Source organism: Halichoeres trimaculatus, unplaced genomic scaffold, assembly GCF_033239565.1.
Source record: "Halichoeres trimaculatus isolate MK-OKI-2021-1 unplaced genomic scaffold, fHalTri1.1 fHalTri1_scaffold_5, whole genome shotgun sequence".
NCBI classification, from domain to species: Eukaryota; Metazoa; Chordata; class Actinopteri; order Labriformes; family Labridae; genus Halichoeres; species Halichoeres trimaculatus.
The window spans coordinates 29,899,800-29,923,226 of NW_027437183.1; the positions used below are offsets into that span (position 1 = coordinate 29,899,800).

Genomic DNA, 23,427 nt, shown 5'->3' on the forward strand with positions numbered 1-23,427 from the left:
TCTTAAAGTGGAGGCTGGGATATGCTAACCATTTATGTATTTTGACTTCATTTCCCACAATCCACCTCACGCAATGTACGCACGTTCTGGAAACTTGGCGACTTTTCTGGCGCTACTCACTTTTTCGGAATAGCTAGCTAACGTCAGCCTGACCCAGCCTGGCTTTGAGGCAGTCAACGCCACAGGGACCCTTCATTTTGGGATTTTCATGCTTTCCAGTGCGAACACATTCGGTTAGTAAGACTTGAACATGCGAAGCCTGATGCTACGTGGATACTGAGTGGTGGGGATATTACGGAGAACAACGATGCGAAGTGTCTTGCTTGCTAAACATCAACAACAGAATCAAAACACGAAGGGGCAGGGCAGCTAGACAGGTCGGTACGTTTCAGGTCAAGCAAGGCAAAGCTGTAATTCAGCACACGAATGGAACTGCTGTTGTGCGTTAGTCTGACTGAATAGCTCTAGGTTTTGATTTTAAGCAGCAATGGCTTTGCAGCTAGTGTTTTGGGCTAATATGACAACCGTCCTCGTACAAACCAAACATTTAAGTTATTGTGCGTCATGTAAGTTTTAAACAAACCTTTATCAGCTCTCTGGTGATCGGTGCTGATCAAAAGGATTTTATCTGTCTGTGTAGTTGTCCTTATCTAAATCATTGTACCGACCACACCACAATGCATCATTCTGCTCCCACAAGCGCTGAACTGGGGTTTCTGCCAGCCATGTATTCATTTTCAGGCCCCACAAGCCTCCCTGAATTTGACCTGGGACCACCAAATACATCTAGCCATCTACGGAGAGCAACACTATCCAACAGGCAAGTGGCTGATGATCCTTTCCATTCATTGATCCACAATGAAATGTGTTTCTTTTTCAGTAATGTATCTCTGTTATGACTACCTGTGTTTCCTCACTGCAGCTGGGAGACCAGATGTCTCAGAAAGCACAGGAGGAGAAGTGATGATGAGTAAGTAATAGATTCACGGGTAAAATAAGCCTTATTCAATAATTGATGATGTCTGAAGTTGCCACCCTTGAAGCATGATGTAAAACCAATATTCAATGTGTTCCCAGGGGATGTAGTGCAAAAAGAAGGAGGCTAATGTGTGAAGCAGAGTTGGCAATTGCAGACATTGCAAAAGCCAGCAGTAGACATGACTGGCCAACAGCGAACAGCTGCCCTCCTCTGTCTGCACAGCAAACCAGCCCTGCACCCTCACAGCCCGGCCCAGCACTTCAGAACTTAACTCTGACGGCACCTGACTCTGCACTGGCTCGACCTGAGACAGAGAGCTCCTGCATGGAGATTGAGGCAGCTCAGAGGAGACTTCAGGAGATTGAAGACAGGTATGCAGTATGAATGTGAAATGTAAAGAAAGCTGAACTGTCAGTTATTCAACAGGTTGTGTGTCAGAATAACATTCAGACGCACATTTATTCAGTGAACAAAAATCCTGTTGGCGCCTAAGTCTGTTTTAGTTTTAAAACAATGAGAATAGAATAAGAAGGCACTCTGTATTTTTTTTCTGTAACTCACACTTAACAAAAGTTTTGTCAGACAATATAGTGGTTTAAATTGGATAAAATCTGAGAGGTGCAGCTAGAAGTGCTATACTTCCTCAAATTTAGAATATCCTTTATAGTGACTTCCATTATGCTAGCAATCACTGCTTTAAAATGATTGAACACAGAGACTCTCATACTCTGAGGATTAGATCACTGCAACATCTCACTCCTGCTAATGAGCTACATGAGTCATAAAAGTGTTACTGCATGGTTGAACAGTGTAATTTTGGAAACTTTGAAGGACTCATTTTAGGATTTGAAATCCTGTGTTACGAGTGGTCAGGATTTCAAATCCTAAAATAATTAAATAAGATGGCATAAGGTAACATCATGATGTGATGACTGTCAAGCCATGGTGAATAAAATGTGAGCATGATTTGTTAAATTATTTAATCAGGATAAAGGAAATTCACGTTTTAGCAAGACACATGAACGCAGTAAAGAACTAGTTGCTATGTCAAAGTCTGTGAAGCCACTCATGAACTCATGAGTGAATGCTGTAACATTGGTGTGTCACAGAATAACACTGGAGGATGACGATGAGGATGAAGATCTGGATTTAGAGCCAGCACCCAGACGGCCCGTACTGGTGATCTCTGACAGTCTGAAGGAGGGTCTACAGCGTGGTATCAGCGACATCCTGCCCCACACAGTCGCCCAGTCTGTGTATGTCCTCTTTAACTACAGGCCTCTGCTCAGCCCTGCTCTTGTGTTTTTTCATCCTCATCTTCTTCCTTACATCTATCTGCCTCCCTCAGCATGAAAATTAACCAAGCCTCACGTACAGGTTGAGTCAATTTCTCTACTACAAAAAAAGAAAAATATGCTACTTGACAAAATTGATATTCTAGAACAGAAGTTTGTCAATTAAAAAAAAAGTTGCTACAATTTTGCAACTGATTGAAACAAATTTCTGGATTCATCAGCTTGTGAAAATTCAAACGTTTGATACTGTTGTTCTAGACAAATATATTAAAACTGATCTGACTAGTTAACTGGTGAATGTCAGTTGTTCTAAAGGCAGAGCTTTGACTTTGAATTAATTCCCCAGAGTATTGGTTCAGTGGAAAATAATATTTTTTAACACAAGTTTGACACTTTTAAGTGAAAGAGAATTATATACACTTTTTTTGTCATTAACTACTTTTAACTACTAACTACTACTACTACTATTAACTTCTACTTTTTCTGAGAAAAAAAAATCTAATCCTCCTAATCCTCTGCTGTACTTTCAACATCAGCATGCTGTGCTGTGTAAGTTAAGTGCACACATTTGCCAACGTGTGTTTTGTTGAATGAATATTTAAACTGTGAAACCTCTCTTTACTTGTATGGAGGGCTGTACACTTCGTGGTACACACACACACACACACACATGTTTGGTTCCTTGAGTTTTGCTGAGCAGTTGAGAGACACAGTACCTGAAGGTTTCTAAAAACAGCAGCAGTCTTGATAGAGCTGCTGAAGTTGAAATTGTTTGTCTTCCTCTCCTTCTCTTTCTCTTTTCACTTCCACACTTTGAGATGAGTGATATTGGCCTTGCTGTTGCTCAGCCGCATTAATTAATTCATTCAGTTTTTCCATCTGTGTGGTTTTTCTTCTGATCTTCCTCCTATTTTCTTCAGGAGTCATTCCTGTATGGAGTTGGTATTGTGGCGACCACTGGAAGATCCCTTTTGTCAGAAGAGAAGGGTTTCATTACCAAAGCAGCGCAAACAGCAGACAGTACCTCGGCAGCCTCCCACTCCTTGTCCTTCCCCCACCCCTCACAGTCCCGTCAGCTCCTCCAGTCCACCTGCAGACACACAGTCTCCTGTCTACAGCTTTCCTGTGGTTCACAGCTCTGGTGAGGAGGACATGGAGATGTAAATGTGCTCAGTGACTTAAAGCCACGCCAAAGTGAAAGACTCAACATGTAGTCACAAAAAACAGAGAGACTTTAAATGCCTTTTCATCACCTGACTGGAGTTGTTCGGCATGTTGCTTTCACATAAAACTTGCTGTTTTGAAGTTAACTTTATTAGACCGGTTCTGCTTTGCAGTCACTTGGTTTTGCTATTTTGGATAAAACAACATGTAGCTGTGCATTAAATGAACAACATGATCTTATAGTTGTTTTCTCTACATCAAATCTCCAGGTTCACCGTAACTTAAAACAGTTCTGTAGACAGCACCACACAAACCAGTTTTTTAGAGTATCAGCATTAAATGTTGCTCTTTGAACTTTGTTAGTTTTGTAAAAGCTTGGCCAACATCGAACTGATGTCCTGTAAATATGTTTTTAAACATCAGCGTAAAGAATCTGAATTTTGTAAAGATCTATGTTCTGCTTTCTTTGTGTCTCTGACACCAAGTCTTAGTAATTTGCTGACAGCATGGCCTCCTGCTTACAGTTGTACTTGTGTTTGAAAGACTATCTTCCAATAAGGCTTAGCAAGTATCATCTGTGAGCTTTGGGGATTTAGCAAAGAAAATTCAAACATCTTTTTGTGATGTGATTGTATTTTCATATGTACATTGCCAGAATTTGTACCAGCCATAAAGTGTTATTAACTTCTTGTTTCCAATTAAACTCAAACATTTTCTCTGGGGATTTCTAAGTCATATCATATTCTTTTGTTGGTAAATCTGTTTTAAAACCATGCTGATAAAACAAATCTATGTCAGAACTAGATGCAGCGTGCAGTACATCAAGGAAAGCAGAGCTTGAAGGATTGACTTTAAATGACAAAAAAAATCAGACACAGCCTGAGTTCACCCACATTTATAAAGGAAACATTGAGAAAGTTTACAACCTCTTATAAAAACACACACAAAAAAACAACGATTTGCCAATTCTAATTTTACTTGATGGGGAATTAAAGCCATACCTTTGCCTTTATGGTGTGATTTTATTTATCAGCTCAGCTCAGCTCAGAAAACACTCCATAGAGGTCACAAAGAAACCACAATATAAAGTTATATAAAGATTATTCAATTTAACAAAGCTCATTAAAATGCTCAAAAACAATCATGTGTTCTGAACTCCCTGAAACATAAGGCACTTTTTACATTGTATAATATAACATGTAGTAAAACTGATGATTACACAAGAAATTGCTGCAGAAATCTGAGATTTATGAGGCTCTGTGACATAACTCACATGATATTCAGTAAAATGTTACTCTTCAGCTCAATGTTGCTATAAAACTGGATCGCCCTCATTCAGAGGAATGTGAACTCAATGAGCAAATCTTCAGCTGTGTCATCTGTCACCGTGACCTGCTATCTTTAGCACAGTAAATGATTCATTTCTGTAGCCTCAAAAACAGCTGAGGCTCAGATTTAGAGGACATTGTGCCACCGATGTGTGTGACACTTGCGCACACACACGCACTGCAAATACAATAAGTTTCCATGTCCTTAATTTGAGACTGAACTTATTGGCAACAGGCTCTCAGTCCCAGAAATGTCCTGAGTTATCTACAAAGGAAACAAAAGTATTAGAAGTAAAAATAAACAGCACCACAGAGTCACTGTAAATCTGTGACTAAAACAGTGCACTTACTGTTGCAAGATATGATCCCAAAGGGATTGTGTTTGAAGATAAAGGGGTTGATGTGTTGGTCTGATTTTCAAATCGAAGCTGCTTTACTCTGCTCTGAAGGTAACTGAGGAGCTTTAAAGAAGCCACGTCTGAGGAGCTGTGGGAGGCAGCCACATGGAGGGAGGGAGAGCACACTAAAGGCCAAACTTCCTGATAGAGTAAACACAGAAACAGACACTTGTGGCGATGGAAGATAAAATTACATTTCTGAAAACCTTGCTACAAAAAACATCAACATTTACCTTGGCACAAGACACCCTATCTTTGTTAGACCTATCCGGCTTTCTTTGTGTCTCCTCTCGAGTCTTTGATGTTTTTCTGGAACACAAACCAAGCTGTATTCAAAAGCTGCTTGTTGCTGCAGAAAGTAGTTTCTCTCTACCAGTCATTAGAGTTAAATCTATGTTATAATATAAACAAACATCACAGTGAGTGGAGGTGAGACCATGCTGTTAAAAGAGCAAAAACAGCTGGTTAGTGAGTGGTCTAGTTTTTTAAAAGCTAAACAGACCAGTTACCTGCCCCTTAACAACTTTGTCTTGCATCTGTAGGAGAGCAAAGACCAGAGCAAAACTTCAATAAAAAAAATAATAGTGCATTAAATTAACGTTAAGGCTCAAAAGTCTTCTTTGAGAAAGGTTGTGTGTTGACTCACTGCTTGAAACTCAGTGACTTCACTTTGCTTGTTCACCTTTCTAGTTCAGCAGTCAGCTGTTCTTCAAACTTGCAGGCCAGTCGAGCTGCAGTCTGCTCCTTCCACTGAGCCATGCTCCTCTGAACCTGCCTGAGCTCCAGGTCTTTGTTTTTCAGCTGTTTACGAAGAGATGCTGCCAGCCCTCCTCCCTCAGCTCCTCCTTCACACATATGAGCCACGTTCAGACTGCTCAGCTCCTCAATGTGCTCCTGCAGAAAAAAAAAAAAAGCCAAATAGAACTGTTTGTTTTCTGTGCGCGAGTGTGTGTGAGCCAATCGTACCGAACGTGTGAGTTCAAACCTGAATGAGGCGCTCTTTTAAACAATCCATGGCCTGGTCCCTCTCCATTCTCAGCTGGTGCCTTTGTATGCTCAGTTCTCGCTCCTGAAAATGTACAAACTTGTAGTTATGTTTTCATCTGCATACATTATGAGCTGTGCCAGCAAACACCAGGCTCTCTGCATTATGTCCAACATGATACCTTGGCTTTTCCCAGCTGCTCAGTAGTTTCTTTCTGCGTGTCCAGCTCCTGTTGTAGATGGTTTATCATGTGCTTCAACTCCTCCCTTAACACTCTCAGGTTTGTAAGACCCTCAGCCACAGTGGAACTGCATAGTAAAGGCTCTCAAAATTAGAAACTAATCATCAAACACACTGTTTGGCTTCAACACATTACTTTCATTTGGAAAATTAAAGCAGGAATGAAGCAGGAAATCAGACCTGTGAGATAATTCCACAGAACTTTGTTTGGCTCCACTCTGCTCCATTAAAAGGAGAAGATGTTGGCTCTCTGCTCTGAGCTCCTGGGCACAGTGCCTGAGCTGCTGATCCAGCTCAGCTGTGATTCCACGATGGTTCCTCTCCTTTTCTTCAAGCATCAGTCGAAGCCTGTCAGCTTCTTTCTTTGCCAGCTGCACAGAGAGCTCCAGCTGCTGAGCTGCCCTCTGGCTCTCCTGTGACCATCAAACCAAACCATGTCAGCTTTTCCACAACATCAAACCTCCTTATGTGCCTGCAAATTATTGTTTTGTGACGTATTCTTCCACCTCTGCCATCTGTCTCTGCATCTTCTGCAGCTCAGCCTGGTGCTCCTCTTTGAGAGATTTACAAACGACAGCGAGCACAGACTCCTGTTCTCTCTGCTGCATGCTGCTTTCACTCTCCAACTTCTGCACTCTCTTCCAGATATAAAAGAAATAGTCAGAGACAGAATAAGAATTTAGGGCTCTAATGCTCTGAGTGCATGTGACCTTACTGTTTTTAGCTCCAGTACTTTTTGCTGAAGAGCCACTGTTCTACTCTTCTCTTGCTGCATTTCACTCCTCATGGTCTCCTGACTCTTCCTGTTCTGCTCCTCCAGGATCGCACAGTGAACCTGCACAGCTTCCACTTTTTCTGCTTCCCACTTCCTCCGCGCCTCCTCTAGAGCCTCATGCACCTGAATGGACATGCACACAGTATAATTCAAACCAACATGGTGGAAAAATATGACAGATTCTAAACTGTGGATTATCTGTGAACCTTTCCCAGAGCTTCCACTCGCAGTTCCTCTTCACGGTTAATCGCCTCCTTCTTCTGCTGCTCCAGAGAATCCCTCATCTTCCTCTCTTCCTCATCTTTTAGCTGATGGTAAACAAGAGTATCACCACCAGAATTCACCTTGCGCACTGATTTTTCCTACTCTCTATCAAAAGTTTAAATAAAAAAAAATGAGCCACATCTGAACCAATTGTTCACTACACACAAAAATGGCAGTGTGTGGTTTACACTGAGAAGCCTGAACAGAGTTTATCATACATACTGACCTTGATTGTACTTTTTAAGGACTCAATGTGCCATTTGAGGGAGACAGCTTGTTTTTTCAAAGTGTCAGCCCTCTCTGCTTCACTCTGCTTTTTTACCTGAGGATATGACGGGGAACTATGTTATCACTTAAACCCGGGCAACACACCAAGAGTTTAATCTGCAGACCTGTTGCACATGAACAAAAGAGCCAAATCTGTTTTCTGCTGCTGAAAAGCTGCTTCCTTGATTGATTACTCACTCAGCTAATCACTCATTACTTAATGTTACACAAGAATAATCCTGTCTTTCAGGCTTGGAAAAGCTGAGAAAGACCTAGTTTACTTCAGTACTTACTGTCATTCTGTGGACTTTCTCCTCTGCCTCTTTCAGTTCATTGCAGTGCTGTGTTTGTATGTGCTGTAGCTCCCCCTTCAGTCTGTCCCTCTCTGCTTTTAAGGCCAAACACTGCTCTTTCAAATCCACCACCTGCAATCCCTTTTGCGCCAGCATCTTCTCCAGAGTTCCCACTTTCATCCTGTATTCTCCAAGTTCAACCTGTACCAAGAGATAAAAACCCAAAACACAGGGTACACTCAAAAAAAAATAGTTCACAAAAAGTTAAGAATTTGCTTAAAAGACACATTTTTTTATGTATTATAAGCAAGATGTTGTTTTGTCACCTTCATCTGTTCTGTTTTCTGCTCTTGTTTTTCCTCCAAACAAGCACACCTGGCTCTCAGTAAACTCTCTGCTTCTGTGGCTCTCTGGAGCTCCTCTCGAGTCTCCTCCAGTTTCTGCTCATAAACCCACCATGACAACATAACAATAGTTTGTTTCAGAGATGTTTTAAAACATGTAAATAAATACTTTCTTCAATAAGAATAAATTGATATAATACTATAAAACAACCAATATCTTATTTTACAGTTTTAAGAGGAAAAAATAGGTTTTAGACCTGCTAGAGCACCATTATTGACTCATCATTTTTAACAGATGTATCAATGCTGCTTTAGTTCAGTAAAACAAAATTAGACAGGCTAAAACTTGTTATGAACCTTTTTGAGGGAACTTAAGTTTGTTCTACTGTTTTGTTTTAGAGCCTTAGTTTAATCACAGACATTAAAAGGTCTGAATGTCAGTACTTCTTGCATTGACTCCAGTTTCTCTCTAGCGCGTTTCTGTTCAGCAAACAGCTCTGTTTTGGCTCCATGCAGCTGTCTGTCCAGTTCCTCCCTCTCCAGCACTGACATGAGCACACTGGGCTGTGAGGAACAGATAAAAATTTGCAGTGCTAATAAAAAAAGGGCATTGATACATGTGAATGATGTCTTCCATGTCTCTCACCTCAACAATACAGGACTTCCTCTGCTTATGCCTCTCATACAGCTGGCCTCTGTAACACATTTGTTACAGTATTATTTCATGGCCACTCATTAAACAGTGTAAGATCCTGTTTATGGATGTGATGTTACCATGTAGATGTACATTTTTGTAAAATACAGTTATTGGGAGTTTGATTTCATACTTCACAGAGTCTGTCTTTGCTCTCCAGTCCTCCAGAACAAACTTGAGTCTGCTTTTCTCCTTCTCCATCTTTGCTGTCTCCTCAATCAAACACTCTAATTCCAGCAAGGCATGCTGGGACACACAGTTCACCATAAAATGTGATTAATTCAAAGTGTTTTGTTAGAAGTTTTTTGATAATCAACTGTGTTACCCTTTACCTTCTTTTTCTGTTGAAGATCAGAAAGAGAGAAGTCAGCATCTCTTAACTGAGTCTTCTTCAGCAGAAGTGTCTCTTCCTCTTTCTGACATCTCTAAACACAGGGGAGTTTACAGGGGAAAGTTTTCGATAAAGCTCACAATGGTAAAGAGATATGATTCTGAAATACAAAGGGAAAAATGTGATAACTTGTTGGAGAGTGGAGAGTTGCGCTTTCGTCTCAGCACAATCAGACTGCATCTTTTCAGACATCCTGTCAGGCCTGCATCTCCTCCAGCAGGGATTTGTTTCCTCATCTGTGTCGTTGTCATTGACGTCAAAAGAGCACACAACTCTGTGATACAAGAAGTGAATCATCAGAGAGTCACAACTGGCTGAATTAAACTGAAAAAAAAAATGATGTGAAGAAGATTAAAATTAACTTTATACCTGTGAATTTCTCTCTTCTTACGCTCTGCTGTACGGGAAGAGGAACTTCTAGTTTGAATTTTTCCACGTGATGAGTTTTCTCTTTCTCTTTTCTCTTTGTCAACAAAGAAAGGAAAAGATTTTTGTATCTAAAGATGAATTAAAATGTTATTTTTGTACCATGGAGTTATGAATACACAGACAGATCCAGCTTTACCTGATGTGTATGTGGATTCACTGTCGTCTGGTGTGGCTGTGTCACAGCCACTCTGGTTGCTGCTGTAATCATCCATGCCTAGTACAGACTGAATGAGAGAGCGCCACCCTGAGGAGAAACATGTAAATAATGAAACATGAAATTTTGTACATAGATTTTTCACATTTTTTAAAGTCTGTGTCTAAAGATATATTTACTTTATCAACGATTTTCCCTTGAACTGTTATGGCTACAATCTGTTTTGTCAGTGTCTGTGTTATAGCATGGTAATATTGATATCTCATCATGTTTTTCATTAACAGAATACTTGCTTTCCTCCACGTTTTTCTCTCACCTGGCTGCTTCTGGATGTGCTGCCTGACATCCTCTGTGCTGATAGAGTCGAGGTCACTGTCAATAGACACTGTGTCAAAATTCCACATGGGTACTCCTATAAAACGCAGCACACAATTAACTTTTGTTCAAATCATAAATGTCCAACAGCCTAGCTGCTAACTGTTTGCAGATGAAATGTAATCTGTGCATCGTACCTGCCAGGCACCTGGTTTTAGGGGGGGCGTTGAAATCCTGCTGCTCAGCTTCACCTTTATTATCTGCTCTGTAAGAAACTGAAAAACACAGGGATTACAGGATGAAAAATGCTAAGTGTAGAGGCAGCAACCATTAGTCCTGGAGAAATAAGTCAAAAAGTTAACATTCCCATTTGGTAGGCCCTTAAAATTAAAAGGGGAGAATGAATATGCTCTGCCAATTCTCTGTACAAGCTCATGTCAAACGAGTAGATTTCATTTGTGGTAATGATTTGCAATGACTGATTCATTCTGAATATTCAAAGGAAGACTGATGAGAGCTTTTGGTTAGTTTTGTTTTTTCAAATTTTGCATCAAGGATGATAAAGACACAAGAGGTACCGTTTCTCCACTTTTCACTCTGTTTCTCCACAGAGGGCACGTAAAAATATAAGAACTTTGTTTTCAGGGAGAAATTTAGGAAGAGGAAATTTGCAGTAGTTTGATGAAATCCTTTGAGCACAATGAATTAAAATCGGTTGGATTAAATAATTTAAAGGAATGAGAAAGAAGACACATTAAAAGTCTGATAAAACATTTACTTTTATCTAAATCCTCATTCAAAACTAACATCAGTCATAAAAAGTTCTGCCCATGTTTGACATCTCTTTGTCTCTTCAGAGTACGTAAACAGAGTACTTACTGGCGCCACATTCCCCCAGTATCTGGGGTGTTTTGTATCCCTCTCCAGCGCCTGTCTCATCATAAGATCTATTTACTGTGAAGCTGTCAGAAAAACATTTCTCCAGTTCCCTTCTTGCACAAATCTTCTTTGATTCAGGATATGGATCAGCTTCTGTGTCTTTATTACTCCTCCCAGTAATTGCAGTTTCTCCTCTATCAATAGTACAAACACTTTTTTGCTTTTGTTCACCCTGAAAACTGTCGCAGTCAGATCTTTCTTTCCTCTCAGTCTCTTCTTCCTCTGTGTCCCGTTCCTGCATCTCACTCTCAGGCAATGCAAGCTCGACCATCTCATCTCTGAAGCGTGCGACAAAGTCCTCTGTGCAGATGCTGTCTGAAGGAGCATGGCTTTCTCCTGACATTTCTCCATTACTGCAGGTGTCACCAAGCAGCTTCTCCAGCCTCCAGATGACCTGCTCCCTCTGAGAGTCTCTTCCCTCTTTTTCTCTTGTTCTTCTGTCTAACTTCTGCTTAGCTTCCTCAGGAGTGACAGGATCTCCCTTGAAGTCTGTGCTTCTCTCTGGAGGGAGAACAGAGTAGAGATGGCATGCAGTTCCGTACATTACCTTTGTTTCAAACTGTTTTACCTCGTCTATTACTGAAAGTAGTTTGTCTTAAAACAATCTAGAAAAAAAGTAACTTTTGGAGAAAAAAATGGCTCACAGTCACAGTTTTTCTTCTGAACGGTACCTGACATTTGCTCTGATGGAGTTTGTATTAAATCTAGACAAGACATAGGAGTGTCATTTGTCAGAGTTGTACTTCCAAGACCCGTGTCTTTGCTCAAAGATTTACTCCACCTGGGAGGTGCTAGAAAATAAAACAAACAAGCAGGGTGAAACTGTTATCTTGGTTTAAAAAAAAAAAAAAAACTAAACCGAACTAAATGAATTTGAACATAATAAGTGTGTAATGGTGTATATTACCTGGACTGTTACAATCACTACCTCTGAAAACAGCCTGACAACTCAGGGACTGGACCTGCTAAAAAACGTTTTCCATGTTACAATACATTCATGCATAAATTCATATATTTTGGCACAAAATCCCTCAAAGACAATTATCCATAGACCTGTAGCTGACCAAGCTGAGCATCAATAACATCTAGGAGAAGATCACAGTGGTCCAATTTAAGAGTTTGAGATTCTTCTTTCAACTCAGTGATGTTAACATTAAGATCTGTGAGGACAGACAATAGGTTCAGTAAGAGTCAAGCTACCAAAGAGAACAGTTTCAATGATGCAGATGTTCTGATAATGAAACCCTAAACCTGGATAAAGTAGTTCATCTGTCCCCCCTGTATCTCTCTTCTCTCCGTCACGGTCAGTGTCAGTCATTTCCTGTGGCTGGAGACAAATGTGCAGACATTTAGCTGCATCATGAAGACACAACATCCCTGGATTTCTCCTAGTGGTCAAGGCTGACTGGGCAATCATGAGAGTGGGGGGTTTATGTTGCCCAGTTGTCCAGGAGACCAAGACTATTTCGCTTGTTAGTGAGCAAAACTGCCCCTTTTCTTTAGGAGGACTATAAATTACTTGTCTCTCTCCACTCCCCAAATCCAAAACTCAAAACAAAAGCTGTACAAGTCAGTCCACATAAAAGACTGCAATTTGGATTTTTTAACTCTCAACATTAATATAGTCATGACTATTATGTAAAAGTTTACGTTACTAACGTAAACTTTTACACGTTACAAACTTACTCATGACTATATGAACAGTGTTCAATACAGATAGGAGCTGTACTGAACACTGCTTCACTTAAAAACCCCAATAAACCTTTAGCGTTAGATAAATATAGGATAAAAAGCTATTAAACACAACTAGCATGGAAGTAAAAACACAGATAATAACTAGAATCACAGGCTCGTCGGTTCAGACTCCTACATTACTTCGTTACATGTTCAGCCAAGTTCTTAGCTGAAAATAAAGCTAATAACTTAGCTAAAAAAAGCCAGTAAAGCGAGAAAAAACATCACATTTAGCTTCTAATTAATTCCAGCATCATCGTACCCAACCAAACACGGAACAACTTACCGTAGGGGACAAACACTGTTTTTAAATCGATACTGAGCTTAAATGCCGCAGAGATTCACAGCTGCTGCTTGACTCTTGCTGGAGTCTTGATTGACAGGAGCGTCAGTTGGTTGCCTTGGAAACGTTAAACAGCTCGCATCCATATACAGTCCATGCTCGCGCCCAGCACAGGAAGACTGCTATGGGGTTATATTTGTGCCGTCAGTATGGGGTTATATTTGTGCCATCAGAAACTGAATTGAATTAAAATATTGCTTCGAAAAGCATGATATGTACTGAAAATTAATGTTTTGAAAATGAATTAATTTTTTGATTGAATTAATTTTTTAAATTGAATTTGAATTTGTATTTTGCCTATGAAAATTTAACACTTTTTATACTTTCATTCAACTTTTTTTTAAATTAAAATTCAACTTTTTTTTAAATTAAAATTCAAAAACACAGAATTCAATTTCAATTCACAAAAAGCAGATTCAGTTTTAAAATTCAATTTCAATTCAAAGTGACAAGACCATTACATCATCTTGTGCCCGTCGGGGAGACTAATCAAGGAGATTCACGGACACCCTTTACACGTCTGCTAACTGTGCCGACATACCAGGGCTGTTGTGTTAGCTGTTGTTAGCACGCCCTGTGTTTAGTTCACAAATAACTGAGTGTAAATAACACTGTGACAGCATTTCTACAAATTTAAGTTGAACAATACTATGTATACGGCTGATTTAGTGTTACAAACATTTGGCAGAAGTGCTTATGAAATAGTTATGACAGGAGCTTGATAACTGTTTAGAATTGGGGGTAGCCATCTTCGATTGTCAACTCAGGGGTGGTGAGGGGCGTGTGTGTGATTTCATTGATTTCTATACCGGCTATCCCTTTTGGGGTTACAGGGCGGATGCAGGAGCCTATCCCAGCTGTCACTGGGCGAGAGGCGGTACCGATCCCCAGTCGATTGCAGGGTAAGATAGTGGACAGACAACCATGTGTGTTATGTGATTTCAAACTTGATTATTCACCGCTGGTCTTCAGCCATCGTTGAACTGACGATCGTCCCGCTCAGGGAAGGAGGAGTACAGCTAGACACAACACAGGAGAGTCCACGGACGTGTAGAGGGTGTCTGTGAATCTGTGCTCGATAAGTCTCCCTACAGGCACAAGATGACGTAATGGTCTTGTCACTTTGAATTGAAATTGAATTTTAAAACTGAATCTGCTTTTTGTGAATTGAAATTGAATTCTGTGTTTTTGAATTTTAAGTTAAAAAAAAAAAGTTGAATCTAAGTATAAAAATAGTTGAATATTCATAGGCAAAATACAAATACAAATTCAATTAAAAAAATAATTTAATTAAAAAAATAAATTCATTTTCAAAACTTTACTTTTCAGTACATATCATGCTTTTCAAATTCAATATTTTAATTCAAATTCAGTTTCTGATGGCACAGATATAACCCCATAGACTGTGGTCAAGCCAGCCCTCACTTGAATTTTGGATTTGAGTATCACTGCTGTGAAGCCAGTCGTAACTCCGATTTCCGTGGTCCAATTAGCCACACTTAAATTTTGCATGTGCGAGTAGTCTCAGCACTGTGGTAAATGTTGAGAGATAGCATACTTACTTCTGGTTTTCAAAATAAAAGTATGAGATTTTACCAGAATATTGCACAAATTCTTATATTTAAGCCACTGTGAAACACTATAAATAGTTCTGGTTTATGGGTAGTATGTTTGACTTCTACTCGTCATAGACTACCCCTATGGTGAATACCGAATATTTATACTTTACCAATTCTGAATAATTCCAAAACAAAAGTCCAATATTTGTACCAGGAGATTGCTTATTTTACCATGTTTGAGCAACTGTAAAAACTGTTTGATGAATACTCCTGACTACGGGTGGTATATTTGAATTCTACTCATCTAAGACTTCCCCTATGCTGAATATTAAAAGTTTCGCAAAATGTAGCTGTTCATAGACTGCAAACTACGGTTTGAGTTTGCATCACAATGTTTATTTTGTTGCCACAGCTTTTGTTAAAAAAATGGTTGTATCACATTTTAGGTTTTTGGGGTTTGACCATAGACAATTACCTATAGCAATGTGCAGCCTGTGTCCAAAGCAGGGTAGCTGTCGTCATGCATGCCCGACGCCTTGTCTTGTGTGCATGGGCTGTTTCGCTTTATGCACGCCGGTAAATGTTTACTCCGTCTAGTAAGCCCTGTCACTGACTTGGTGCTACTGGCCTTAAAGGGTTATTTTTAGAATGGCTGTGGCAGAAAAGTGACTATATGGACTAAATTATGTGTAACACTGCTTTACCGTGGTAATTAAGGTAATGCAAAATTCATTTTGGGTAACATTTGATAGCAGTGACGGTGATGAAACTGGTATACCGCCCACCCCTAGTTTTCGCCCGATCTTCCCAACGCTGAATTATGCGTCCCAACCTCATGGCTCCGCGTCTGGCAAAAAAAGGATGACTGCGTATCACCTGTGACATGACGGGCCAGCCACGCAGTCAGACCGCAACGGAACTGATCCTGTCTCAGCTGACACATCGACTTGAATGGAAACCTGTCTGATCCATTTCCCTGAAGGAGAGGAGACGGACTGCAGATGCATCTGGTGTACTTCAGCTGTAACAGATTTCTTGAGGGGAATTCTCGGCAGAAAGCTGAAGACAGACAACAACAGCAACAATGTTTTTTCAGTGTTTTGATAAGCGTGCCACCACTGACACATCTCTGGGTGATGCTGCTTTCTCCTTGGGATTGAGAGAAAGAACACATGAGCAGCCTAATGATGGTCAGACTGAAGCTGTTGTCAAGGAGAAGGAGCCCGACGCCACCATAATGCCACCGAGTAGGTGACATCAGCATTGCAGGGGATTGGTAGTGTATTTGAACCAATAGAGTGTTTACACGTGATGTAATCAACTCGAGTTCGACCACGTTGGAGGCCCTTTCCCAACAGAACAAACTGAGCACATAGGTATATTGGATTATTGTTGCACAAAATGGTAAATTATTGCTGCGTTTTTCTCCCAAAAGAGCATCATTTATTCCGTGGACCCCCTCTTCCATGAAAAACAAAGTGGTAACATGAATGTTTTCATACCTTTGGGTAGATGATGACAAAGATGCTAACTCCTCGTATAGGTCTCTCCTTCTTATTAAGCATAATTTTTCAAAATCTCTTTTTCTTTCTAGCTGAGTCCTTCTTAAAGAGTTTTAGTGTGCACTGTGGGTTTTTCCACATTTGATAGCGGATAAGAAATCCTGATACCATATTTTACTGCTCACTTCTGTTTCCGTCCATTTGTGTTCATGTGCCTCCATTAGGACCTTACATCCAGGTACCTTACCAAATCATGACGTCAGTGCAAACACTCTTTGGTAGCATCCCTCAGTTTCTTTCTGCTTTATTTGTGAACACCTAGGTTTCTGCAGGTGGGCCATAGCCAACACCAAAACAAACAAAAAATAAGATCTGTTCTCATCAGTAGTCGACCAACTTCTAGCTGATAGCTCAATTGCTTTGAGATTGGAAAGTACCGCTCTGAATCATCACTTGGGAATCTATGTAGGCATCTCCTGGCCTGGGCATCCGTGGCTTCAGCCCCGGATGTTTTTTCCTCTGCTCCGGATAATTCACTGGCTCAGTCAGTCTCCTCCACCTGCACTCTCTCCTGTTCTGAAGAGAGAGAGCGCCGTCGCGTACACGTGCACATGAAGCGTCTGCTTGCATGAAGCGCGGTTTCATCAGAGTCAGCAAAATGAGACACAGGGAGCACTGCTACAACTCTTAGGGACCTTTTAAGGACACTTCAGACAACGAAGCCTGCATGATAAATTATATGACTTAAAATAGTGTTGTACTAACAATCATCAATTACCATGGTCCAATAAATTAATGTTTTGTATGAAAATAAGTCTACCAATTATTGTTGGTTTTTTGAAATACAAAGTGGTAAATAACAAGATATCTATGCAGTATTACTCTTTCACACCACATGGTTCCTGTTCTATATGAAATCTTTTCACAGCTAAGTCAGTGTAAAAAAGAAAAAAAATCAGACACTCTCCTTCTCTTCATTTGGCACTCTGCTCCCATCTAGCTGCTTATATACAGTAGCAATATAGCTACAAGTCAAGTTTGATTGAGTTTACACAGATATAGATCTCTGGCCTGTAAATAAGAGCTGCGTTCCCTTCCCGGTAGCTATTGCGTATCTTCAAAGTTCATGTTTAAAGTGGGGTTAGATGAGTTTGTATAGTTGCAAGAAGTGACAAAGAAAGCAAAAGTGTACCTGTATATCTGTATCTGCTGTATGTATTTCAGAGAGGGCTCTGAAACTTCTAGGGTGCGTCCGTCAGGTCACTAGGAGCGTCCCCAGTGGGTTTTCTCAGAATCGGGTTCGGGGCTCTTTTTTCGGAAAATCGCGATTTTGCGCGGGCATGTTTTCAAAGGAAATTTGGCCTGTATTTAGCCCCTCATTAAACTGGCTGTTACTCCACAAAACGTAGCCCGAGGGCTCTGAAACTTCTAGGGTGCGTCCGTCAGGTCACTAGGAGCATCCCCAGTGGGTTTTCTCAGAATCGGGTTAGTGGCTTTTTTTTCGGAAAATCGCAATTTTGCGCGGGTATGTTTTCATAGGAAATTTTGCCTGTATTTAGCCCCTCATTAAACTGGCCGTAACTCCACAAAACGTAGCCCGAGGGCTCTGAAACTTCTAGGGTGCGTCTGTCAGGTCACTAGGAGCATCCCCAGTGGGTTTTCTCAGAATCGGGTTCGGGGCTCTTTTTTCGGAAAATCGCGATTTTGCGCGGGCATGTTTTCATAGGAAATATGGCCTGTATTTAGCCCCTCATTAAACTTGCCATAACTCCACAAAACGTAGCCCGAGGGCTCTGAAACTTCTAGGGTGCGTCCGTCAGGTCACTAGGAACGTCACCAGTGGGTTTTCTCAGAATCAGGTTCGGGGTACTTTTTCGGAAAATCGCGATTTTGCGCGGGCATGTTTTCAAAGGAAATTTGGCCTGTATTTAGCCCCTCTTTAAACTGGCCGTAACTCCACAAAACGTAGCCCGAGGGCTCTGAAACTTCTAGGGTGCGTCCGTCAGGTCACTAGTAATGTCCCCAGTGGGTTTTCTCAGAATCGGGTTCAGGCTCTTTTTTCGGAAAATCGCGATTTTGCGCGGGCATGTTTCATAGGAAATTTGGCCTGTATTTAGCCCCTCATTAAACTGGCCGTAACTCCACAAAACGTAGCCCGAGGGCTCTGAAACTTCTAGGGTGCGTACGTCAGGTCACTAGGAGCGTCCCCAGTGGGTTTTCTCAGGATCGGGTTCGGGGTATTTTTTCGGAAAATCGCGATTTTTCGCGGGCATGTTTTCATAGGAAATTTTGCCTGTAATTAGCCCCTCATTAAACTGGCCTTAACTCCACAAAACGTAGCCCGAGGGCTCTGAAACTTCTAGGGTGCATCCGTCAGGTCACTAGGAGCGTCCCCAGTGGGTTTTCTCAGAATCAATTCGGGGTACTTTTTTCGGAAAATCGCAATTTTGCGCGGGCATGTTTTCATAGGAAATTTGGCCTGTATTTAGCCCCTCATTAAACTGGCCGTAACTCCACAGAACTTAGCCCGAGGGCTCAGAAACTTCTAGGGTGCGTCCGTCAGGTCACTAGGAGCGTCCCAAGTGGGTTTTCTCAGAATCGGGTTCGGGGCTCTTTTTTCGGAAAAAACGCAATTTTGCGCGGGCATGTTTTCAAAGGAAATTTGGCCTGTATTTAGCCCCTCATTTAACTGGCTGTAACTCCACAAAACGTAGCCCGAGGGCTCTGAAACTTCTAGGGTGCGTCCGTCAGGTCACTAGGAGCATCCTCAGTTGGTTTTCTCAGAATCGGGTTCGTGGCTCTTTTTTCGGAAAATCGCGATTTTGCGCGGGCATGTTTTCATAGGAAATTTGGCCTGTATTTAGCCCCTCATTAAACTGGCCGTAACTCCACAAAACGTAGCCCGAGGGCTCTGAAACTTCTAGGGTGCGTACGTCAGGTCACTAGGAACGTCCCCAGTGGGTTTTCTCAGGATCGGGTTCGGGGTACTTTTTTCGGAAAATCGCGATTTTGCGCGGGCATGTTTTCATAGGAAATTTTGCCTGTAATTAGCCCCTCATTAAACTGGCCTTAACTCCACAAAACGTAGCCCGAGGGCTCTGAAACTTCTAGGGTGCGTCCGTCAGGTCACTAGGAGCATCCCCAGTGGGTTTTCTCAGAATCGGGTTGGGGGCTCTTTTTTCGGAAAATCGCGATTTTGGGCGGGCATGTTTTCATAGGAAATTTGGCCTGTATTTAGCCCCTCATTCAACTGGCCGTAACTCCACAAAACGTAGCCCGAGGGCTCTGAAACTTCTAGGGTGCGTCCGTCAGGTCACTAGGAACGTCCCCAGTGGGTTTTCTTAGAATTGGGTTCGGGGTACTTTTTTCGGAAAATCGCGATTTTGCGCGGGCATGTTTTCATAGGAAATTTGGCCTGTATTTAGCCCCTCATTAAACTTGCCATAACTCCACGAAACGTAGCCTGAGGGCTCTTAAACTTCTAGGGTGCGTCCGTCAGGTCACTAGGAGCGTCCCCAGTGGGTTTTCTTAGAATGGGGTTCGGGGCTCTTTTTTCGGAAAATCGCAATTTTGCGCGGGCATGTTTTCATAGGAAATGTGGCCTGTATTTAGCCCCTCATTAAACTGGCCGTAACTCCACAGAACGTAGCCCGAGGGCTCAGAAACTTCTAGGGTGCGTCCGTCAGGTCACTAGGAGCGTCCCCAGTGGGTTTTCTCAGAATCGGGTTCGGGCTCTTTTTTCGGAAAAAACGCAATTTTGCGCGGGCATGTTTTCAAAGGAAATTTGGCCTGTATTTAGCCCCTCATTTAACTGGCTGTAACTCCACAAAACGTAGCCCGAGGGCTCTGAAACTTCTAGGGTGCGTCCGTCAGGTCACTAGGAGCATCCTCAGTTGGTTTTCTCAGAATCGGGTTCGTGGCTCTTTTTTCGGAAAATCGCGATTTTGCGTGGGCATGTTTTCATAGGAAATTTGGCCTGTATTTAGCCCCTCATGAAACTGGCCGTAACTCCACAAAACGTAGCCCGAGGGCTCTGAAACTTCTAGGGTGCGTCCGTCAGGTCACTAGGAACGTCCCCAGTGGGTTTTCTCAGAATCGGGTTCGGGGTACTTTTTTCGGAAAATCGCGATTTTGGGCGGGCATGTTTTCATAGGAAATTTTGCATGTATTTAGCCCCTCATTAAACTGGCCGTTACTCCACAAAACGTAGCCCGAGGGCTCTGAAACTTCTAGGGTGCGTCGGTCAGGTCACTAGGAACGTCCCCAGTGGGTTTTCTTAGAATTGGGTTCGGGGTACTTTTTTCGGAAAATCGCGATTTTGCGCGGGCATGTTTTCATAGGAAATTTGGCCTGTATTTAGCCCCTCATTAAACTTGCCATAACTCCACGAAACGTAGCCTGAGGGCTCTTAAACTTCTAGGGTGCGTCCGTCAGGTCACTAGGAGCGTCCCCAGTGGGTTTTCTCAGAATGGGGTTCGGGGCTCTTTTTTCGGAAAATCGCAATTTTGCGCGGGCATGTTTTCATAGGAAATGTGGCCTGTATTTAGCCCCTCATTAAACTGGCCGTAACTCCACAGAACGTAGCCCGAGGGCTCAGAAACTTCTAGGGTGCGTCCGTCAGGTCACTAGGAGCGTCCCAAGTGGGTTTTCTCAGAATCGGGTTCGGGCTCTTTTTTCGGAAAAAACGCAATTTTGCGCGGGCATGTTTTCAAAGGAAATTTGGCCTGTATTTAGCCCCTCATTTAACTGGCTGTAACTCCACAAAACGTAGCCCGAGGGCTCTGAAACTTCTAGGGTGCGTCCGTCAGGTCACTAGGAGCATCCTCAGTTGGTTTTCTCAGGATCGGGTTCGTGGCTCTTTTTTCGGAAAATCGCGATTTTGCGTGGGCATGTTTTCATAGGAAATTTGGCCTGTATTTAGCCCCTCATTAAACTGGCCGTAACTCCACAAAACGTAGCCCGAGGGCTCTGAAACTTCTAGGGTGCGTCCGTCAGGTCACTAGGAACGTCCCCAGTGGGTTTTCTTAGAATTGGGTTCGGGGTACTTTTTTCGGAAAATCGCGATTTTGCGCGGGCATGTTTTCATAGGAAATTTGGCCTGTATTTAGCCCCTCATTAAACTTGCCATAACTCCACGAAACGTAGCCTGAGGGCTCTTAAACTTCTAGGGTGCGTCCGTCAGGTCACTAGGAGCGTCCCCAGTGGGTTTTCTTAGAATGGGGTTCGGGGCTCTTTTTTCGGAAAATCGCAATTTTGCGCGGGCATGTTTTCATAGGAAATGTGGCCTGTATTTAGCCCCTCATTAAACTGGCCGTAACTCCACAGAACGTAGCCCGAGGGCTCAGAAACTTCTAGGGTGCGTCCGTCAGGTCACTAGGAGCGTCCCCAGTGGGTTTTCTCAGAATCGGGTTCGGGCTCTTTTTTCGGAAAAAACGCAATTTTGCGCGGGCATGTTTTCAAAGGAAATTTGGCCTGTATTTAGCCCCTCATTTAACTGGCTGTAACTCCACAAAACGTAGCCCGAGGGCTCTGAAACTTCTAGGGTGCGTCCGTCAGGTCACTAGGAGCATCCTCAGTTGGTTTTCTCAGAATCGGGTTCGTGGCTCTTTTTTCGGAAAATCGCGATTTTGCGTGGGCATGTTTTCATAGGAAATTTGGCCTGTATTTAGCCCCTCATGAAACTGGCCGTAACTCCACAAAACGTAGCCCGAGGGCTCTGAAACTTCTAGGGTGCGTCCGTCAGGTCACTAGGAACGTCCCCAGTGGGTTTTCTCAGAATCGGGTTCGGGGTACTTTTTTCGGAAAATCGCGATTTTGGGCGGGCATGTTTTCATAGGAAATTTTGCATGTATTTAGCCCCTCATTAAACTGGCCGTTACTCCACAAAACGTAGCCCGAGGGCTCTGAAACTTCTAGGGTGCGTCGGTCAGGTCACTAGGAACGTCCCCAGTGGGTTTTCTTAGAATTGGGTTCGGGGTACTTTTTTCGGAAAATCGCGATTTTGCGCGGGCATGTTTTCATAGGAAATTTGGCCTGTATTTAGCCCCTCATTAAACTTGCCATAACTCCACGAAACGTAGCCTGAGGGCTCTTAAACTTCTAGGGTGCGTCCGTCAGGTCACTAGGAGCGTCCCCAGTGGGTTTTCTCAGAATGGGGTTCGGGGCTCTTTTTTCGGAAAATCGCAATTTTGCGCGGGCATGTTTTCATAGGAAATGTGGCCTGTATTTAGCCCCTCATTAAACTGGCCGTAACTCCACAGAACGTAGCCCGAGGGCTCAGAAACTTCTAGGGTGCGTCCGTCAGGTCACTAGGAGCGTCCCAAGTGGGTTTTCTCAGAATCGGGTTCGGGCTCTTTTTTCGGAAAAAACGCAATTTTGCGCGGGCATGTTTTCAAAGGAAATTTGGCCTGTATTTAGCCCCTCATTTAACTGGCTGTAACTCCACAAAACGTAGCCCGAGGGCTCTGAAACTTCTAGGGTGCGTCCGTCAGGTCACTAGGAGCATCCTCAGTTGGTTTTCTCAGAATCGGGTTCGTGGCTCTTTTTTCGGAAAATCGCGATTTTGCGTGGGCATGTTTTCATAGGAAATTTGGCCTGTATTTAGCCCCTCATTAAACTGGCCGTAACTCCACAAAACGTAGCCCGAGGGCTCTGAAACTTCTAGGGTGCGTCCGTCAGGTCACTAGGAACGTCCCCAGTGGGTTTTCTCAGAATCGGGTTCGGGGTACTTTTTTCGGAAAATCGCGATTTTGGGCGGGCATGTTTTCATAGGAAATTTTGCCTGTATTTAGCCCCTCATGAAACTTGCCATAACTCCACAAAACGTAGCCCGAGGGCTCTGAAACTTCTAGGGTGCATCCGTCAGGTCACTAGGAACGTCCCCAGTGGGTTTTCTCAGAATCAATTCGGGGTACTTTTTTCGGAAAATCGCAATTTTGCGCGGGCATGTTTTCATAGGAAATTTGGCCTGTATTTAGCCCCTCATTAAACTTGCCATAACTCCACAAAACGTAGCCCGAGGGCTCTGAAACTTCT

The 23,427-nt window shown here is 42.5% G+C and overlaps 2 protein-coding genes across 11 annotated transcripts; one reads left to right on the top strand and one right to left on the bottom strand.

The window, feature by feature from the left end:
* Positions 1–35: 35 nt before the first annotated feature.
* Positions 36–4,337, top strand: ccdc117 (coiled-coil domain containing 117). 3 transcript variants are annotated; one of them, XM_074670102.1, is made up of 6 exons: positions 36–377; positions 641–820; positions 923–970; positions 1,078–1,350; positions 2,089–2,235; positions 3,195–4,337. In XM_074670102.1, exons 2-6 carry the CDS (start codon positions 678–680, stop codon positions 3,436–3,438), a joined length of 855 nt encoding a protein of 284 aa, XP_074526203.1. In that variant the 5' UTR covers positions 36–377; positions 641–677; the 3' UTR covers positions 3,439–4,337. The 3 variants fall into 3 exon arrangements, with proteins under 3 accessions (XP_074526203.1, XP_074526204.1, XP_074526202.1); XM_074670103.1 differs by having other exon boundaries at positions 36–233; XM_074670101.1 differs by having other exon boundaries at positions 39–820.
* A 107-nt stretch (positions 4,338–4,444) lies between these two features.
* Positions 4,445–13,363, bottom strand: LOC141790309 (uncharacterized). Of its 8 annotated transcripts, none has more exons than XM_074670092.1 (29): positions 13,275–13,363; positions 12,506–12,581; positions 12,308–12,414; positions 12,162–12,216; positions 11,926–12,045; positions 11,195–11,755; positions 10,513–10,590; positions 10,317–10,412; positions 9,983–10,090; positions 9,787–9,880; positions 9,547–9,691; positions 9,359–9,451; positions 9,160–9,272; positions 8,979–9,027; positions 8,777–8,896; positions 8,315–8,428; positions 7,989–8,189; positions 7,655–7,750; positions 7,371–7,472; positions 7,105–7,287; positions 6,896–7,027; positions 6,570–6,802; positions 6,331–6,457; positions 6,150–6,233; positions 5,847–6,058; positions 5,674–5,700; positions 5,398–5,473; positions 5,117–5,305; positions 4,509–5,031 (listed from the first exon to the last, which is right to left on the bottom strand). In XM_074670092.1, exons 2-29 carry the CDS (start codon positions 12,570–12,572, stop codon positions 4,972–4,974), a joined length of 3,642 nt encoding a protein of 1,213 aa, XP_074526193.1. In that variant the 5' UTR covers positions 12,573–12,581; positions 13,275–13,363; the 3' UTR covers positions 4,509–4,971. The 8 variants fall into 8 exon arrangements, with proteins under 8 accessions (XP_074526195.1, XP_074526193.1, XP_074526196.1 ...); XM_074670095.1 differs by having other exon boundaries at positions 11,426–11,755; positions 12,162–12,219; XM_074670093.1 differs by having other exon boundaries at positions 7,123–7,287; positions 12,162–12,219.
* Between the last annotated feature and the right edge of the window lie 10,064 nt (positions 13,364–23,427).

Coding starts and splice junctions, on each gene's coding strand:
- ccdc117 (XM_074670102.1), top strand. CDS start 678: ATGCATCATTCTGCTCCCACAAGCGCTGAACTGGGGTTTCTGCCAGCC. Junction 1,351..2,088: donor CTTCAGGAGATTGAAGACAG/GTATGCAGTATG, acceptor GGTGTGTCACAG/AATAACACTGGAGGATGACG. Junction 2,236..3,194: donor CACACAGTCGCCCAGTCTGT/GTATGTCCTCTT, acceptor TATTTTCTTCAG/GAGTCATTCCTGTATGGAGT.
- LOC141790309 (XM_074670091.1), bottom strand. CDS start 12,572: ATGACTGACACTGACCGTGACGGAGAGAAGAGAGATACAGGGGGGACA. Junction 7,473..7,654: donor CCTTAAAAAGTACAATCAAG/GTCAGTATGTAT, acceptor GTTTACCATCAG/CTAAAAGATGAGGAAGAGAG. Junction 5,701..5,846: donor CTGACTGCTGAACTAGAAAG/GTGAACAAGCAA, acceptor GCTCTCCTACAG/ATGCAAGACAAAGTTGTTAA.